The 17,879-nt window shown below is 66.0% G+C and overlaps 2 protein-coding genes across 4 annotated transcripts; one reads left to right on the top strand and one right to left on the bottom strand.

Moving 5' to 3' along the window:
- The first annotated feature begins 928 nt into the window (after positions 1 to 928).
- On the top strand, positions 929 to 4,387 carry DDIT3 (DNA damage inducible transcript 3). 2 transcript variants are annotated; one of them, XM_054012638.1, is made up of 4 exons: positions 929 to 1,073; positions 2,803 to 2,850; positions 3,262 to 3,414; positions 3,495 to 4,387. In XM_054012638.1, the coding sequence occupies exons 3-4, from the start codon at positions 3,286 to 3,288 to the stop codon at positions 3,933 to 3,935; spliced, it is 570 nt and encodes a 189-aa protein (XP_053868613.1). In that variant the 5' UTR covers positions 929 to 1,073; positions 2,803 to 2,850; positions 3,262 to 3,285; the 3' UTR covers positions 3,936 to 4,387. The 2 variants fall into 2 exon arrangements, with proteins under 2 accessions (XP_053868613.1, XP_053868614.1); XM_054012639.1 differs by lacking the exon at positions 929 to 1,073 and having other exon boundaries at positions 2,571 to 2,850.
- MARS1 (methionyl-tRNA synthetase 1) lies at positions 4,320 to 16,975 on the bottom strand. Of its 2 annotated transcripts, XM_054012636.1 has the most exons (22): positions 16,820 to 16,975; positions 14,915 to 15,005; positions 13,862 to 13,940; positions 13,632 to 13,766; positions 13,156 to 13,231; positions 12,883 to 13,055; positions 12,225 to 12,337; positions 11,254 to 11,370; positions 10,591 to 10,794; positions 10,066 to 10,267; positions 9,780 to 9,854; positions 9,478 to 9,648; positions 9,052 to 9,147; positions 7,964 to 8,081; positions 7,393 to 7,606; positions 7,118 to 7,249; positions 6,470 to 6,574; positions 5,890 to 6,073; positions 5,693 to 5,764; positions 5,359 to 5,385; positions 4,944 to 5,060; positions 4,320 to 4,767 (listed from the first exon to the last, which is right to left on the bottom strand). In XM_054012636.1, exons 1-22 carry the CDS (start codon positions 16,920 to 16,922, stop codon positions 4,615 to 4,617), a joined length of 2,757 nt encoding a protein of 918 aa, XP_053868611.1. In that variant the 5' UTR covers positions 16,923 to 16,975; the 3' UTR covers positions 4,320 to 4,614. The 2 variants fall into 2 exon arrangements, with proteins under 2 accessions (XP_053868611.1, XP_053868612.1); XM_054012637.1 differs by lacking the exon at positions 5,359 to 5,385 and having other exon boundaries at positions 16,820 to 16,974.
- Between the last annotated feature and the right edge of the window lie 904 nt (positions 16,976 to 17,879).

Below are 17,879 nucleotides of genomic sequence, written 5' to 3'. Positions count from 1 at the left end.
GGCGTTACCCTGGGGGGTCCCTGGTCGGGGGGAGCTGGCTGGGAGAGGTTGGGGGGGTTACCCTGGGGGGGTCCCTGGTCGGGGGGAGCTGGCCGGGGGGGTTACCCTGCGGGGTCCCTGGTCTGGGGGAGCTGGCCGGGGGGGTTGTGGGGGGGTTACCCTGGGGGGTCCCTGGTCAGGGGGAGCTGGACGGGGGGACTGTGGGGGGGTTACCATGGGGGGTCCCTGGTCAGGGGGAGCTGGCCAGGAGGGGTTGGGGGGGTTACCCTGGGGGGTCCCTGGTCTGGGGGAGCTGGCCGGGGGGGTTGTGGGGGGGTTACCCTGGGGGGTCCCTGGTCTGGGGGAGCTGGCCGGGGGGGTTGTGGGGGGGTTACCCTGGGGGGTCCCTGGTCGGGGGGAGCTGGCCGGGGGGGTTGTGGGGGGGTTACCCTGGGGGTCCCTGGTCGGGGGGAGCTGGCCGGGGGGGGTTGTGGGGGGGTTACCCTGGGGGGTCCCTGGTCGGGGGGAGTTGGCCGGGGGGGCTGTGGGGGGGTTACCCTGGGGGGTCCCTGGGATGGACCCCCAGGGTATGGGGAGGGTCTTGGGGGGCTGTCCCGGGAGGGGGGACGTTGCCCCTGGGGGGTCCCTGGGATGGGGGCTTTGGGGGGGGCTGGCCCTTTAAAGGGCCGGCGGGTGTGGCGTGGCGTGACGTCACGCCGGCTCTCGGAGCGGCTCGCCGCGCGCCCGGGCCCCCGTTGCCAGACGTTGCATCACCCGCCGCGTGACTCACCCTTTAAGACTCGTGACCCAGCGGGAGCCACTTCCGGGTGCGACGCGGCGGGCGCTCTTGGCGTCACCGCCAGGGGGCGGGGCCCGCCAGGCCGATTGGCCGGCGGCGAGGGGCACGTCATCAAGGCGGCACCGCCGATTGGCCAGAGCTGGTGCAAGGGTTGCGTCATGCGGGCTCCTTAAAGGGCGCGCGGCGGCCGAGGCGGCGGTTCCAGACCGGCAGCAGCAGGGAGAAGATGCGGGCGAGGATGAGCCGGAGGCAGCGCGGGAGCCGGGGCCAGGGGGAGCAGGGGCCGCGCAGGAAGGTGCGGGGGGGGGTAGAGCCCCCGGGGCCTTATCACCAGCCCATTGGCCAGCGCTAAACCGGCAGCCCGGACTCCTGGGTTCTATATTGGGGGGGGGGGGGTTGGGAGCCCGGACTCCTGGGTTCTATATATGGGGGAGGGTTGGGAGCCCGGACTCCTAGGTTCTATGTGGGGGGGGGGGGGGGTTGGGAGCCCGGACTCCTAGGTTCTATGTGGGGGGGGGGGTTGGGAGCCCGGACTCCTGGGTTCTATATATGGGGGGGGGCTGGGAGCCCGGACTCCTAGGTTCTATGTGGGGGGCTGGGAGCCCGGACTCCTGGGTTCTATCCATCTCTGGGAGGGGAGTAGGACCAGGAGACTAAGTGTCTGGGCTACTCTGGTTCTGTCCCAATGAGGGGAGGGAGGAACCTGCCTGAGCCAGGACTCCTGGCTTCGATTCCTAGCTCTGACCTTGGATGAGATCTGCCTGACCCCTGCAGTCAGTGTCCTTACCGGGGCGGGGGGCAGGCCATAACCAAAACGCCCCTGCCCCATGCAGGGTGAAATGCCGGGAGGGGCTAGCTTCTGGCATCTAGGGAACTGATACAACTGCCAGACTCCCGCTGTGAATTCCCCCCACCCCGCAGTGGGACTTAGAGGCCGGGGTGAGGGGCAGATTAGACTTGCCTGGGATGAGACCACCAGTTCCTCCTGCTCTAGGAGATCCATGGCTGTTTGCAGCCTTGCAGGGTAACACAACTTCCTTCCCTAGTGCTAGGATTCCCCTGCATGGACCTCTGAGCCACCCAGCCTCTGCTCCCGTTCCTCTGGGACCTTGGTGGCGGCTCCATGCAGCCAGGCCCCAAGGTGGTTCTGGGCCCCTACCTCAGCCGCCTTCTTGCATCAGTTGGCCCAGAAGCGCAGCGCGGGATGGCTGATGAAAGCCCTGGGAGTTTCTCTGGGGGTTACTGTGGAAGCACTGCTCTGAAATGCTGTCTTAACTGGCCAGGGAACCCCCCCAGGGAGGGCCAGGAGCCCCTGTGGGGGCACTGGAAGGAGATTGGGGATCTTGCCCTACAACAAGCAAGATGCTGAGGTACCACGGGGACGAGCGCAGGGTTAGAGGCGGCAGCTCCTCTCCCCCGGCTCCCAGGCCAGCTCGGCACGAGGCTGCAGAGCTTTGCTCTATGAGCAAGAGAATCCAGTTCCTCTTGGCCTTTGATCCCAGCTGCCCAGCCCAGGCTCAGGGTGGCTTTCAGCAGCACCGCCTCTGAGGTCTGCGCTTCTAGCACTTGGGAGGAGATCCTGCCTCTTCCCCCAGCAGCGGGGTGGAAGCAGCGAGGCTTGCGGGCGGGTTGGCTCATTGCTTGGAACTTCCCGAACATCATAGGCTAAAAATAGCCAGTGGCTGGAGCAGGCAGCGGTTCCCGGCGGGGAGGGGTCGGGGGGGTCACAGCGGGCCGGAGCAGGCAGCGGTTCCCGGCGGGGAGGGGTCGGGGGGGTCACAGCGGGCCGGAGCAGGCAGCAGTTCCCGGCGGGGAGGGGTCGTGGGGTCACACCGGGCCGGAGCAGGCAGCGGTTCCCGGCGGGGAGGGGTCGTGGGGTCACACCGGGCTGGAGGTAAGGGCAGGCAGCTGTTCCCTGTAGATTTCTTCCTTTCCATCCCTGCTAGTGCTGCCTGGTTCTGGGCCCATGGGGAGATTTGCCAAACCGCCGCCTTGTCTGATTCTGTATTTGCTTTCCCCCGCAGTCTTCTAGACGGAAGTGTGTCTTCATACATCACCACACGTGAGAGCAGGTAAGACCCGGGGCTGGTCGTTACGTAGGGGGGACGCAGCTGAGATGGGTGTCCCGTGGGGCTGGGGCCCTGCCCCAGGGCTCCCTCTGCAGCGGTGAAAGGGAGCTTTCCTGCTCGCTGGGCTGGAGAGAGCCCGCCTGCCCTCCACTTGCCCGGGCATCAGGCTGAGACACGCTGTCTCTCCCCAGGGCCTCTCTCTCCCCAGGGCCTCGTGTCCTTGCCTGGCTTCTGGCCCCGCCTAGCATGACTGAGGGAGGGGGTGTTGGCCTTTAGCGCCTCTCCCGGGCCCCTTTCAGCTCTTCCCGCAGCAGCTGGTTTGTTTTAGTGTAGGGTGCTGAGGGGAGCTTTGGACAGTGCCCCCTGGGCCCAGTTTTGGGCCTGCTGCTAATGGTTTTCTCCCTCTTTCGCCAGGGAGACGGCCGGACAGACCTGACGATGGCAGCCGAGCCGGTGCCCGCCTCCCTGCCCAGCTGGGAGCTGGAGGCCTGGTACGAGGACCTGCAGGAGGTGCTGTCCTCGGATGAGAATGGGGGGACATCCCTGCCCCCCAGGGGAGCAGAACAGGTGAGTAAGGGGCAGGTGTGTGTGGGGGGGCCCTAGCCTGGCTTGCCCCTTGGCCCCACTGACACTCACTCTCTCTCTAGAAAGACCTTGCCACACTTGATGCCACAGCGCTGCTATGGGGCTTGGATTTCCCGGCCCCCTTGGCGGAGCCGACAGGCGATGCCCCCGAGCTGGATGCCAGCTTGACGGCTGAGCTGCTGGAGCTGCTGAGCGGAGCGCCCGAGGAGCTGGTGGGGCGCCCTGAATCGGACTCCAGCCAGAGCTCCCCGGCTCAGACCTGCACGGAGGATGAGGAGGGGGCAGGCCCGGCCCGCGGCGTGAAGAGGAAGAGAAGCAGCCAGCCCCAAGGGCAGGGCAAGAAGCGGAGCGGGGAGAAGGAGCAGAACGAGAGGAGGGTGACAGAGCTGATGGCCGAGAACGAGCGGCTCAAGCAGGAGATCGAGCGACTGAGCGCAGAGGTGGAGGCCACCAGGGCGGCACTGATTGAGCGCATGGTGAACCTGCAGAAGGTGGAGGGCTGAACTGAGCCCACGGGGCTGCAGTGCCCTGTGCCTGTTGGATTCACAGGGGGCAGCTGGGCCCTGGTAGTGTGTGGCCCGCTTGCCACAAGACAGCTGTGCAGAGCCAGGGCCTGGACCTGAGGCCGCCCTAGGCAGATTGACTCAGACCACAGCCCCGGAGGGCCCTACGTCTGCTGATGCTGCGGGGGGTGGGAGCTGGCAAAGACCTGGATGGCGGGAGCTCCCACTCCTGGTTGTGCCAGCCTGATGCTGGGACTAGCAGACACTCAGCCACGTTCTCCCGGGCCAGCTGGCACAACCCCGCACATGACGAACTGCTATTTAACGAGGGCCGCTGCGTCCTGGAGCTACGGAAGGGGCTGTTGTAATGAGCGTCACAGCACATCTAGCAAACCCTTTATTGTATGTCCCCGCGCGGTCAGCGCTTCCCCCATTACACCCTGTGTGCCCGAGTGGCTCTGCGGGTCCTTGTGTGGGCTGGGAACGGGGGGAGGCGGGTCAGGGGCTCCTTGCACTCAGCGCAGTTGCTGCAGGAGGGGCCCGAAAGGGGAGGCTGAGCTGGGCCAGGCCCCACAGCCTGGGCTGCTCACAGGTATTTCTTCTGGGGCTGGAGGGGGCAGGTGCAGATCCCCCAGCAGGGGGAGAACCTGTGCTGCCACTGCCCTGAGGCATGCGGGAGCTATTTCCTCTTCTTCCCCTTGGGGGCCGGGGGCTCGGGGGTCTTCCCTTCAGCCAACGCCAGCTGCTTCTTCAGCTCCAGCAGCTTGGCAACCTCGGCGTCGATCTGCCCCTTCTCTGCCTTGCTGGCCTTCAGCTGGCGCACGCGGTCGGCCTGGACACAGAGGGCAACTGTTAGCTCAGTCTCTGGCTCCATGCAGAGCTGGAGAGGCTCTGGCCCCAGGCGGGGGAGAAGCTGAACCGCAGGGCCCCAGCTGATCCCCGGCCCTGGGGGGCTTGGGCCTGCCAGGAACGCAGCCTGCCCTGAGCACAAGCAGAGGTGCCACTCACCTGTTTGGCCACCTCCTCAGCCAGCTCCTTGACCTTCTGGGGGTCCCCTGCCAGCACAGCGCCTCCCCCAGGCCCAGGGGGTGTCATATCGGCCGAGGCCATGCGGGCAGCATGTGCCTGCGGAGGGGAAGGGAAGTCAGGGAGTCCTAACACAACAGGCTCTGCCTGGCTTTCCCCAGGCCTAGCAGAGCCCCCTCCCGGGGGGGTTGAGGGAGAGTTCCCCCTGGTGGAGCCAGGTGGGGTGTAGGGTCAGAGCCCCCATAGCAGCGGAGAGGGAACCACGCATGCGTAACTCCCGCAGGGCTGGGCCACACGGCATCTGGCCCTCGCACTGGAGGCGGTGAGAGGAAAGGAAGAGACAGGGGTTGTCACTCATGCCCCCCAGGCATGCCCCAGAGAGCGGGGCAAGCGTTACCTTCAGCTCCAAGGTGGAGTCTTCAGGCTGGGAAAGGAGAGAGGAGAGAGCAGGTGAGGACAGGTAGCAAGAGAGCAAAGCATGTCGCTGGGCAAGGCCAGCGAGGGGTTGCCGGGTCACTCCCTCCCTGCTGGCTGGGGCGCCTTCCTTCCAGTCAGCCAGCAGGGGGAGCCCTGGCACACACCAGCTTGGGCCCCCCCATGAGGATGGGCAGGGCTTTCCTTCCAGCAGTGGGTCACGCAGGAGCTGCGGGGCCTGCCCCAGCCCCCAGGAAATGGCCCCGGAGTGCCACAGATGCCCCAGGTAGGGGACAGGGGTCAGGATTGGGGCTCACCTGCCCTCCACCAAACCGCTTCCGCAGGGCTTCAATCTGCTCGCCCTCCAGCTTCTGAAACAGGGGAGTCACCTGGCAGGGGAGGGGGAAGATGTTAACACCCGGCCTGCCCACCGCCTTCCCTCCGCCCCTCCCTCCCCTGCAGGGGGCTGCAGACTCCGCCAACCCCCCGCGCCAGGCCCGGGCTGCGCGCCTACCGTGCCGATCTGGTGCCCGGGGGGCAGGAGGCAGAGGAAGGTGTCCGTCAGCACGTTGCAGGCCTGCGGCACACAGAGCTGGCGCTGGATGGTGGCGCTGATGCTGGGCATGTACGGCTGCAGCATGACTGAGATCAGGGAGGCGATATTGACGGCGACGCCCGTCACTGTGCCCGCCCGAGTCCTGGAAAACGGGACACCCCCCACCCCCGTCAGAGTGGGGTGCAGACTCTAGCAATCACAGTGTTTTGGGGGGGTATCAGCCCGGCTTCCAGCCGCAAAATTAATAGCCAGAATCAGCACCATGGGGAGGCTGGGTAGCAGGGGCTGCGGGTCAGGAGTGAGGGGCAGAGCTGTGGGGGGGGATCCCAGGGTTGGGGTAGCGGGGGGGGGGGATCCCATATCAAGTGGGGGGAGGTGAGTTTGGCCCATTCACCTGGTCACTAGGACTTGGCTAAGCCAGTGGAACAGTTTCCCCGCCTCGCTGAGCCAGGCAGCCCCGATTTCCCCCCCGCCCCCCTCCGGGGATCCTCTGCCCCCCAGGGGCGAGCTGGTGGGTGGGTCTGGCCCCGCCCCCTACCTGTCAGCGTCATGACCCTTGATCCGTTTCCACGGCTCGTTCACCTGGATGTACTGGTTGCCGTAGCGAGAAATGCTCAGGATGCAGCGCAGGGCGTCCCGGATCCTGCGGGGGGGACGACAGACTCAGACTCTGCGGCCAGCATTGAACAGGGTGATCACCTAGTCTGCCCTGCACCTCGCAGGCCCCCCCAACCTCCTCCAATCCCGGGTTCCAGAGCCCACGGTCCAGAGAAGGCACCATTGACGCCAGTTCAAATCTACCTGGGCCCCTCGCTGCAGGGGGAGGTGAAAATCTCGGCCAATCTGTCCCGGGGGAAATTCATTCCCGACCCCACTTACGGTGACCAGATGGACCCTGAGCATGCTGGCGAGACCCAGCGGCCACACGACGCGATGGGCTGGGGGCAGGAATCTCACCAGCTCGCTGTCCCTGGCCGTGTGGGGCATGGACGCCTCCTCTGCCAGCTACTGCCCCATGTACCCTCGCAGGCCACGCCCTTCTGGAGCAAACCAACACAGGGCAGCGGGGCCTCTGGGGGCTGGCCGCTCTGTGCGCCCTCCCCCCACCACCACCCTGACCGCAGCTGGGCTGGGCAGGGCAGGGCCAGAGCCAGCCCATCCTTGCCCCTCAGCCCCCGGGACTCACCGGACCTTCTCCAGCAGCTGGTTGTACTGGCGCAGCTCCAGGGTGACATGAGCCAGCAGCCGCTTGTCGTCCGCGCCCAGCTCCATGGGGGGGACACGCCCCCCGAAGAACTTACAGACGAACATCCCGGCCCTGGGGGAGGGGGGGAGAGAGTGAGCCACATCCCACCCACGCCAAGCTCGGCCCATCTCCCCCCACATGCGCAGCCCGCTCCAGCTCCCACCCCCCGCAGACCTCGCTGCAGCCCGGCGCCCCCTGCGGGGCCCACCCAGTACCTGTTGACGAAGTTGCCCAAGTTGTTGAGCAGCTCGGAGTTGTTCTTCAGCATGAGGTCGGTCCAGGAGAAGGCACTGTCCTGCCCCTCGGGGCGCAGGAAGAGCAGGTAGAAGCGCCAGATGTCGGCGGGGATCCCCGTGTCCTGGGCCATGTCCCCAAACACCCCCATGCCGCGGCTCTTGGAGAACTTCCCGTCCTCGTAGTTCAGGTACTCTGGGGACGACGTGAGAGACTGGAGTCTGCACATCATCCCCCTGAGCCTTCCCCCCAGCCCTGACCCACAACCTGCAGCCCCCACAACCTAACTCCTCCCTGGCCCACCGAGCACTGCCCCCTAGCAACCCTGCCCTGCCCCCCCGTACTGCCCCCTAGCAACCAACCCTGCCCTGCCCACCCCCTGCACTGGCCCCAGCCCCTCCCTAGTCTGCACACACCCACTGGCTGGACCCCCCCTCCCCCTTGACCTAACTCCTCCCTGGTCTGCCCAGCACTGCCCCCTAGCAACCAACCCCGCCCTGCCCCCTAGCAACCAACCCTGCCCACACCGCGCCCCCCCCCCCCCCGCAGTACCCGTGGCGATGAGGTGGTTGACTAGCGTGTAGTTATCCTCGGCACCGAGCAGCGTGCAGGGAAAGACGACGCTGTGGAAGGGGACGTTGTCCTTGGCCATGAAGTTGTACAGCTGGACCTGGGGGGGGGGTGAGGGAGGTGTCAGTCCTACCGGTGCTGAGCCCAGTGGCACGGCTTGGAGGGGATGAGGGGGTCAGCCCCACTCTCAGAGCCAGCCTGGCCCCCATGCACCCTGGAGCTGGGTGGCACCGTGGGCGCAGCCCCTCCCTTGCCCCTTCTCATCTCATTGGCAAGTTCTGCCCATTCCAGACTCCTAACGAGTCCCGGCTGGGTGCCCACTCCGCCTCCTAGAGCAGGGGTGGGCAAACTATAGCCTGGGGCTGCATCCGGCCCTCCAGATGTTTTAACGTGGCCTCAAGTTCCCGCCACGGAGTGGGGTCCGGGGCTTGCCCCACTCCGCGTGGCTCCCAGAAGGCGGGGCATGTCCCCCTCCAGCTCCTACGCGTATGGGCACCCAAGGGGCTCTGCTCTGCACGCTGCCCCCGCTGGGAACCGCGGCCAATGGGAGCTGAAGGGTGGTGCCTGCAGACAGAGCAGCGCACAGCCACCTGGCCGCGTCTCCGCGTAGGAGCCGGAGAAGGGACATGCCACTGCTTCTGGGAGCTGCTTGAGATAAGTGCCACCCGGAGCCTGTACCCCATAGCCTCTCCCCATGCCCCAACTCCCTTCCCCAGCCCCGATCCCCCTCTTACCCACCGAACCCCTCGGTCCCAGCCCGGAGCCCCCTCCTGCACCCTGAACTCATTTCTGGCCCCACCCCAGAGCCCACACCCCCAGCCAGAGTCCTCGCCCCCTCCCACACCCCAACCCCAATTTCATGAGCATTCATGGCCCGTCATACAATTTCCCTACCCAGATGTGGCCCTCAGACCAAAAAGTCTTCCCACCCCAGCCTAGAGCATTTCCTAGCCATGGCACCACGAGAGGGGGAGGGGACAGGCTGCAGATCCGGAGCAGAACCCAGGAGTCCCGACTCCCCTCCCAGCTGGAGCCAGATCCCAACCCACCGAGGGGCCCGGGCACCTCACCTGCTGCGGGTTCTTCCACCACCTCTCCCACTGGTCTGTGTAGTTGGCCGTGATGGACAGGTAGCCGATCGGGGCATCGAACCAGACGTAGAACACCTGGGGGGACAGGGACGGAGCGGCACAAGGGCTCAGCACAGCTCCAGCCCAGGGGCTCGCTCGCCTTTGGCCAGGTCAGTCTCCGAGGCGGAGCCCGCTGCCCTTGTCCAGGGCACATACGTGGCACCCCCGTGCCCAGGGGGCACCCAGGGACGAAGCAGGGCGGTTCCTCAGGGGCAGCATGTCCCAGGCCGGCCGGCCCGCCCCAGAGCAGGCCCACGGCTGCAAGGCGGACGCCCCGCTGGCGCGCCAGGGCAGAGGACGCTCCCGGTGACAGAGTGAGCAGCAGGGAGAGCTGCTCCGGCCCCGCCCACCCGCGGCCCAGCTCACCTTGTCGCGGAAGCCGTCCAGGGGGACGGGCGTCCCCCATTTCAGGTCGCGGGTGATGCAGCGGGGCTTGAGGCCGTCGCGGATCCAGGAGCGGGTAATGAAGCGGGAGTTGGCCGTCCAGTCGCCCGTGGCCCACGACTGCTCCAGCCACTTCTCCAGGAGCCCCTCCAGCTGCCGGGGTACGAGAAACGAGCCGGAGCTAGAACCCGCTGTCGCAGGATTTGGGGGGGCGGGGGGGAGTCCTCCACCCCCTGTTCCAGACTCTCCCCCCCACCCCGCCCCCCTTGGGCAGCTGCACTCACCTTGGGCAGGTCCAGGAAGAGATGCTGCGAGGACTTCACCACCGGGGAGTCTTTGCACACTTTGCACTGAGGTTTCTGGGGGGAGGAAGCACATGGCCTGTGAAGCACGGGGGGGCGGGGGGAATGCAGAGACCGCAGAGCATGGGGCAGGGGCTCATGGGCCGATGGGCACAAGCGAAGAGCCGCTTTCCCAGGGTCCTTGGGGAGTATCACACTGTGGGGGGCCCGACTCCAGCCTTGCGTGGCTCCGGGAGAGCATCTCTACCCCCACCACCGACTGTGGTACCTTGAGCTCCACCGCGTTGATGAGCTTCCCGCACTTGTCACACTGATCGCCCCGGGCCTCCTCGTAGTTGCAGAAGGGGCAGGTGCCCTCCACGAAGCGGTCGGCCAAGAAGCGCTGGCAGCGCTCGCACCGCAGCTGGTCCACGGTGTCCGTCAGCAGCATGTCGCGCTCCAGCAGGCGCCGGAAGATGTCCTGGGCTATTCTGAGACACGCCAGGGAAGGATGGGAGAACAGCCCCCCTAGAGCAAGGGCCACACTGGGGCGCTGCTTCCTCCCAGCCACCACCCCCAGACTGCAACAGCTGCTCAAGGAACGCGGGGGGCAGGTCGTGCCTTGGTCCGGAGGGGGAACATCTGTCCATGCTCAGTTAAGTGCCCAGCGCTTGGGGCATCAATGCCCAACGCGCCAGGCCCGGAGACAACTACCGTGTCCTGACTGAGTCATGGCAGCCCCAGCTCTGCGTCCTCCTCCCTCCCCGGATCTCGCTGCTTCCGCACGCCCTCCCCACTCCGGCCCGACACCTACGTGGTCTGGTGGGCTGTGGTGGTCCGGCCGAAGTAGTCAAAGGAGATGTCGAACCAGCGGTAGATCTGGGCGTGGATGGCATTGTACTTGTCGCAGATCTGCTGGGGCGTCAGCCCCTCCTCCAGGGCCTTGGTCTCCGTGGCCGTGCCGTACTCATCCGTGCCACACACATAGAGCGTGTTCCAGTTCCGCAGGCGGCAGTACCTGGCCGAGGGGGGGGCGCCTTAGGAGACGGGATTCCCTGGAGGGGGCTTGAGCCCCGCTGCCCTCAGGGGCTGCAGAGGCCCGTGGGGTTTGAGAGCTGCTGCACTGGACCCCTTGGGCGGGGGGGGAGTTGTGGGGCAGGCTCTGGGAAGTGGCCTCTAAGCTCTGTCCTTGGGCACCCTTCTATCTCATTGACCCAAGGGGACAGACGTACAAGGGGCGGTAGGTCCAAGTGCCCGCGCTACCCAGGGCCATGGGTGCCAGTCATGCTCACACAGCAGCGTTGGCCCCCTCTGCCAGCCCAACCCTCGCCCTCCTCCTGGCTGGGACTCGGCTGCTCCAGCTGGGAAGACCCTGCGTCCCCCTTCCTCTAGGAGCCCAGCAGGGCTGCGCTGGGGGCTGGCCGAGGCTCCCGGCCAAAGCCGCCAAACCGCCGGGGCCTGCCCCGGGCCACCGTACCTGGCGAAGACGTCGGCGCTGAGGACGCAGCCGATGATGTTCCCAAGGTGGGGCACGTTGTTGACGTAGGGCAAGGCGCTGGTGATCAGGATGTTCCTTTTGCCCTCCACGGGCAGCCTGAGGAGAGAAGGGCCATGAGCCGCCCAGGGACGGCAGGACGGTGCAGAACAAAGGGGAGGGGGATCCTGGCCTGCAGGCTGGGGGCAGATGGCTGGGCCCTTGACTCCCAAACCAGCAGAGGCTGGGTACGCTGCCCAGGGAGAGAACAGGACGAGGGGCCCCCTCCCATCGCTCCCCTAGCGATCATGGGCCAGCCAAAGGGCCTTTTGTGACGAAATGGGAATGTTCTTAATGTTTTCTCTGAGTGCTGTGTGGGTGCCTCAGTTTCCCCTATGCATTTCTCGAGTGTTGGGGGGGGGGGATTGTTGCAGGCCCCTAGGGGGCCAGTGTGATGGTGTCTGCACAGAGAATGGCCGACACCCTGTCTCCTGGCCACTGATGGCCTGGGCCCCTCCCCTGCAAAGGTGCCAACTGAAGGTGTTGGAGAACAAAGATCAGGTGGCCTCCTGGCGGGGAAAGACACAAAGGTGAGAGGAGGGGCTGGAGAGTTTCAGTTTAGAGCTGGCTGGGAAAATGGAGGGGAGGTCAGACAGACCTCCTGGCCTCCCCTGGCCCCCCAAGATGGACCTGACTGAGGGGGTCGTGTTGTCTCTACCGACAAGCTCTGTTTTGGACTGTGTTCCTGTCGTCTAAATAAACCTTCCGTTTTACTGGCTGGCTGAGAGTCGTGGTGAATCGCAGGAAGCCGGGGGTGCAGGGCCTTGTCTCCCCCACACTCCATGACACCTTTCACGGGGGATGGAGCCGGCCCCTTACCCAGCAGCACCTCCCACCATGGGCGAGCTCAGCAGCCAGTCCCGGGCCCTCCAGCCCTCCGCTCAGCCCCCTTCTCCCCGCCCCGCGGCACTCACACAGGGCTCGCCGGCTGCCAGCGTTCGGGCAGGGCTGCCGGGCCTCTGGCCCAGGCCTCCGCGGCGGCTGTGATTTCTTCCTCCGACAACGAGCGCTCGGCCAATTCCTCTTCCTAGCGGGAGGGATGCCGGATGAGCGGCAGCTGGGCTTGGCGCTAGGGCCGCAGACGCTCAAGGCGACGCCACCGGCAGGGACAGCTGCCAGCTGGAGCCCTGCACCCCAACGTGGGGCTGGAGAGCGTCCCCACGCCCGGGGGAAGGGCGGGCACTGCCCCAGGCTTCTCCCGCGAAGCAGGCGCCCGCACACCCACCGTAAGCCTCGCTGTTCCCAGTTGCGTTTCAATTCAGCTGGTTTTATGACACACACTCGGGTTTGGGGCCCAGAGCTCAGACCAGCCGCTGTTTAAAGGCCTGTGGGTTTCTCTGACTAGCAGGGATACCCCCAACCCTACCCAGCCTGATCCCTTGGGCCAGGCAGAGAACGGCTGCAGCCCGGGTCCATGGCTGAGCAGACGGGGCCAGAGAGGCTCAGTAGAGCACCTCTCTCTCTCGAGACAGTTTCCATGCTCTGAAGAATTGCGGGAATCCCCAGCCTGGCTTAGTTCCCAGGCCCACTGGCAGGGGGGCAGCCGTGCCGGAGCGACGGGGGGAACGGTACCTCTGGCTCGTTAGCTGCTGGCTTCTCCCAGTGCAGGCTGGGCCCTGGCTGTTTCTGCAGATAGCCTTTGAACTCCTGGGCTCCCTTGGGCGTCAGCACGGACGCCACGGCGCTTCTGCAGGGCTCCGAGAGGTTCATGGTCTGGAACCAGCTCCTCAGAGCCTCCAGCTCGTCTTCGAAAGAGAAGAAGGGTGTCAGCATCAAGAGTGTCACCCCGGGTGGGCGCAGGACCCTCGGGGCGCCAGCACCACGGTCCCTGACAGCAGCTCTTACCTGGCAGGCAGAATTCATCCCGCAACACAGGAAACAGGGTGGCCCACAGGACAATGTCGGCTATCGATTCTGCCTCCTAGAGGAAAGCCGAGGGCGTGAGGGCGAGAGCAGTGGGGAGCCGGAGGTCTTTGTGCAGCCATGTTTACTGCAGGAGAGCGGTACGGCCCTGCAGCTCCGAGCGAGATGCGAGCGTTGCATGCTGGGACTCAGCCTCCGCGGGCAGAGCTCACCACATCAGAGACAGAAGCTACAAGCTGCTTCCTTCACGTGACTTTGGGCACCTGGCCAGCTGCCCGCACGGCCATTTGTGGGGTGAAGCCGGGGCTCCCCATGGCTAACGATTTAAGTGATTCTAAAGATCAGGGGACCAAAAGCCAGGACTCCTGGGTTCTAGTCCCAACCTGGCCATGCCCCTGCTGTGGGAGAGACACTTCAGTTCAGCGGGCCTCGGTTTCCCCAGTCCATAAGTTACTCACCCCGGCGAGGTAAGGCGTGGCCTTGCTGGTCAAGCTTTGATCAATATAGGTTAACGTTTTCCTGATGGCCCCCAGAACCTCTCCTCCTTTCTTTCCTTGCACCAGGTGGCAATACAGGGCTGTGGACACGGCCGGCTAAGGACAGAGACAAAGGTTTAGCTGGGCCGCAGCAGCGTCTGAGAGAGCCTGCGCGTCCGACACGCCAAGCAGCGCTTCTCCAGGTGACCCACCTGCAGCTCCGTTGCTTCCCATTCAAGCCACTGATTGGTGAGATCGTTGGGTTCCCTTCCAGCTAAGAGAAAGAAGTACCTGCAGAACAGGAAGGAAGGGGAGCTCTGAACGCACATGGCAGATCCCGCAGCCCAGGTAACTCCACGCAGCGCCCGTTACCGGAGCATTGACTTCCCCACGCTCACACAGCACGTCACCGACCTAGGAGTCCCAACGTCCCCTTTGCTCTAACCACCAAACAGGGGATTTAACACTTTTTTGGTGGCCTCAGAGGGCGGCCACCAACTCTCGCTGGCGGCCGCACTGACACGTTTCCCTAAAACACTCAATTAACGTTAGGAGAAACAAATAAACATGCAGATCCACCCCCCCCAAATCCCTGTCATTTCTTCAGGTAGTAATCTGCTGGGGAAAGTGATACTTGCCTGTTTAATATCCCTTTTCTCAGCAAGCCCCAGGACAAATTAAGCCCGGGGGGGGGGTAGCGGGAGCCAGGGGCCATGGGGGGATGCATGGGGGGCCTGGGGAGGCAGCAGAAGCCCCGCCTCCCCCCCGTCCTGCCCAAGGTGGGTCGAGAACTCACCTTGCTCCTGCAGTGTTGTGCCCCACCTGTCTCCAGAGGTGCAGCCAGGAGCAACAGGGAGGGAGGGGAAGAGGTCGATACTTTGCAACTCCCGCCCCCCCAGGCTGTTCTGGCCCCCTGGTGGCCACACCCCGCATTTGAGAACCGCTGCACCAGAGCCCACTCCCCAGTTGCCGCCAGGAACCCCTCCCCCGGGCCCTGAAAGCTGCAGGAAACACTTCGGCAAAACCAGAGGGTTGCTAGGCCCGAGATCCTGGGGCGGGACCCGGCCCTGAACGCTGATTGCCCAAGAACAGCAAGATGCCAAGTTCCTCGTCTGACTGCAGCAGGCACCGGGGAGCCACTGGAGGGGCCCGTTCCCAGCAGCGGGACAGCGTGTGCTCAGGGAGCGCTGACCCTCCAGCGACTTAGCACGGCCTCCCCAGGGCCGGGAGACCCTCCAGCCCAGAAACCAGCAGGGGACACTTACTGACAGATGGCATTTGGGGAGAAGAGGAAAGTGCCGCTGTCCAGGTGCAGGGCTGGCACCCGCGGGTGGGTGAGGAAAGGGACCACGCGACCTGCCGAGGGGAAAGCACGTGGCATTAGGGCATTGCACTGTGAGCCAAGGAGACCGGGGCCTAGGGAGAGAGGAGGATGGAGGGCCCTGAGGGAGCTAAGGCACAATGGGGGAGGAGGGGGGGGCCCTGAGGGAGGTGACCCCAGAGAAAAAGGGGCTAGGGAAACGGGGCAGTAGAGACGGGTCCCTGAGAAGGGGGAGAGGACACTCCCTAGGGATAGCAGATGGTCCATGATGTGGGGGGGGGGTCCTTACACATGTGGGAGGACACATCTGGCAAGGACCTGTGGGAAGGGGAGCATTGTGAGGGAGCCATGGGCAGGAGGGGAGGTCTCCTGAGGGGACACAAGGGATGTGCCCTGGGTTAAAAGGGGAGAGGAAAGGGAGGATGATATGGGGAGGGGGACACACGGGCATGGCCAGGAGTAATCCTGGGGCTGGGGGAGGCACAGTTCTTGGGGGGAACAGGGGGAGGTTGGACGGGAGGGGTCCTGGGGAGAGGAGGAGGAGGAAGCAGCCCTGGGGGTCCCGGGCTGGAAGGGGGGAGGGGTCCCGGGCCAGAGGGGGCGGAAGGGGTGAGGACCACCAGAGGAGTGGAGCACTAGGAGGCTGGGGTTGGAGGGGAAGGGGAATTGGGAGGCAGGGCAATGGGGCAGATGGGAGTTGGGTGGTACTGGGGGGGGGGGGGGGATGCTGAGCCGGGGGAGTTCCAGGCACGGGACAGCAGGTCGGGCAGGTGACGGTTCGGGGATCCGCACCTGGGAAGGGGAGTCCGGGGGGACACCAAGGGGCAGGCAGGAGGGGGTTGGGAGGTGGGTGCTGGGGGCAGGAGGGGGTTGGGATGGGGGCGCAGGGGGGGGCGAGGGGCAGGAGGGAGTTGGGGGGGTGCTGGGAAGTAGGAGGCAGGAGGGAGTTGGGAGGGGGCCGGAGGTGGGGGGAGTTGAGGGATAGAAGGAGGTTGGGGGGGGGCCAAGGTGCAGGAGGGGATAGGGAAGGAGGCGCGGGGGGGGCCGAGGGGCAGGAGGGGGCACAGATGGGGGGGCCGGGGGCAGGAGGGAGTTGGGGGAGGGCGCTGGGGGGGGGCCCCCGAGGGGCAGGAGGGAGTTGGGGGAGGGCGCTGGGAGGAGGGGCAGGAGGGGGTTGGGAGGGGAAAGCTGGGGGGAGGGGCCGAGGGACAGGTGGGAGTTGGGGGAGGGCACTGGGAGGAGGGGCAGGAGGGGGTTGGGAAGGGGGCGCTGGGGGGAGGGGCCGAGGGGCAGGTGGGAGTTGGGGGAGGGCACTGGGAGGAGGGGCAGGAGGGGGTTGGGAAGGGGGCTCTGGGGGGAGGGGCCGAGGGGCAGGAGGGAGTTGGGGGAGGGCGCTGGGAGGAGGGGCAGGAGGGGGTTGGGAAGGGGGCGCTGGGGGGAGGGGCCGAGGGGCAGGTGGGAGTTGGGGGAGGGGCCGGGGGGAGGGGGTTGGGAGGGGCCGGAGGAGCAGGAGGGAGTTGGGGGAGGGGCCGGGGGGAGGGGGTTGGGAGGGGCCGGAGGAGCAGGAGGGAGTTGGGGGAGGGCGCTGGGAGGAGGGGCAGGAGGGGGTTGGGAAGGGGGCGCTGGGGGGAGGGGCCGAGGGGCAGGTGGGAGTTGGGGGAGGGGCCGGGGGGAGGGGGTTGGGAGGGGCCGGAGGAGCAGGAGGGAGTTGGGGGAGGGGCCGGGGGGAGGGGGTTGGGAGGGGCCGAGGGGCAGGAGGGAGTTGGGGGAGGGGCCGAGGGACAGGTGGGAGTTGGGGGAGGGGCCGGAGGAGCAGGAGGGGGCGCGGGGGGGTCCCTGCCCCACTCACCGTCCGGGGGAACCCGCTCCAGCCGCACGCGGGCCCCGCTGGCCCCGGCCGCCGCCACCACCTTGAGGCCCTGGGCGCTGCCCTCGCTCAGGTACAGCCGCATCCTCGCCCGGCCACGCTCCCCGCCGCCAGCTGATGCAACGGGTCCGCCGGGCCGCGCCGGGGCGCCTGGGGCCTGTAGTCCCGCCGGCCTCGCTCCCCGGCGCCGCCCGCGCCCGCCAGCCGCAGCAAGACTACGAGCCCCACAATGCACCGCAGCGCAGCGCGGAAGTGTCGTGAAAAGGCCGCTAGGCTGGTGGTTGCCAAGGAGAGCGGTCCTGGCCAGGGTTGCTATGGTTACTAGGCAACGGGGCTGGGATGGCCGTGGTTACTATGGTTACCATGGGACGGCGCAGACCCCCCCCATTAATCTCATTTCACACACCTCACCTCATTACCCCATCCAAAATGGCCGTGGGCACATCCCTGCACCACGCTGTGATGTCACCAGCACACGCCATGACATCATGGGGTGTGCAGCCCGACGGAAAGCCACGACGTCACGGCATTGCACCCTACATCATGCGTGACACGCACGCCATTTCTGACCTCGCACACGCCTTCGCCCTCACGTTCGGGCACCGCCTCTGGTGATGTCATAGCACATCTGACGTAGGAGAACGATGTCATGATGTCGAGACCTCACAGCATTCCCAGGGACAATGGGCTGGATCGATCTGTCTAGGGTTTAACCCTTATCTGGCCCCATTGATGCACAGAAGGGAAACGGAGGCACAAAGACACTAAGCAACGTGCCCATAGTCACCCAGTGAGGCTGCCAGAGCAGGGCATTGAACCCAGGTTATGCATGTGCCCCACCGCTGGTCCACCCTTCCTTTCGGTGTGGGCTGTGGAGTTGGCTGGGAAAATCCAGGAAAGTTTTTTCAGATTGGGGCTAACAGCTTCCTTCATAACAGACAGGACGAGGATGGAGACTCCCAAGCCCTTGGACTTGCAGCGCTTGGGAGCACCCCAGGGTGCTCACTGGGGTTGTGAGGAGGCCAGGCTGTGCTCCACAGCT

This window comes from Malaclemys terrapin, chromosome 23 (genome assembly GCF_027887155.1).
Source record: "Malaclemys terrapin pileata isolate rMalTer1 chromosome 23, rMalTer1.hap1, whole genome shotgun sequence".
NCBI classification, from domain to species: Eukaryota; Metazoa; Chordata; order Testudines; family Emydidae; genus Malaclemys; species Malaclemys terrapin.
This window is presented reverse-complemented; position numbering and strand designations above follow the sequence as displayed.

Bases quoted from the DNA above. Each gene is read 5' to 3' on its own strand.
- DDIT3 (XM_054012638.1), top strand. From the start codon at position 3,286: ATGGCAGCCGAGCCGGTGCCCGCCTCCCTGCCCAGCTGGGAGCTGGAG. The intron at 3,415-3,494 runs GTGAGTAAGGGG...CTCTCTCTCTAG, and splicing joins CCCCCAGGGGAGCAGAACAG to AAAGACCTTGCCACACTTGA.
- MARS1 (XM_054012636.1), bottom strand. From the start codon at position 16,922: ATGCGGCTGTACCTGAGCGAGGGCAGCGCCCAGGGCCTCAAGGTGGTG. The intron at 13,767-13,861 runs GTGGGTCACCTG...CTCTGTCCTTAG, and splicing joins GGGAAGCAACGGAGCTGCAG to CCGGCCGTGTCCACAGCCCT. The intron at 13,056-13,155 runs GTAAGAGCTGCT...TCTCTTTCGAAG, and splicing joins GGATGAATTCTGCCTGCCAG to ACGAGCTGGAGGCTCTGAGG.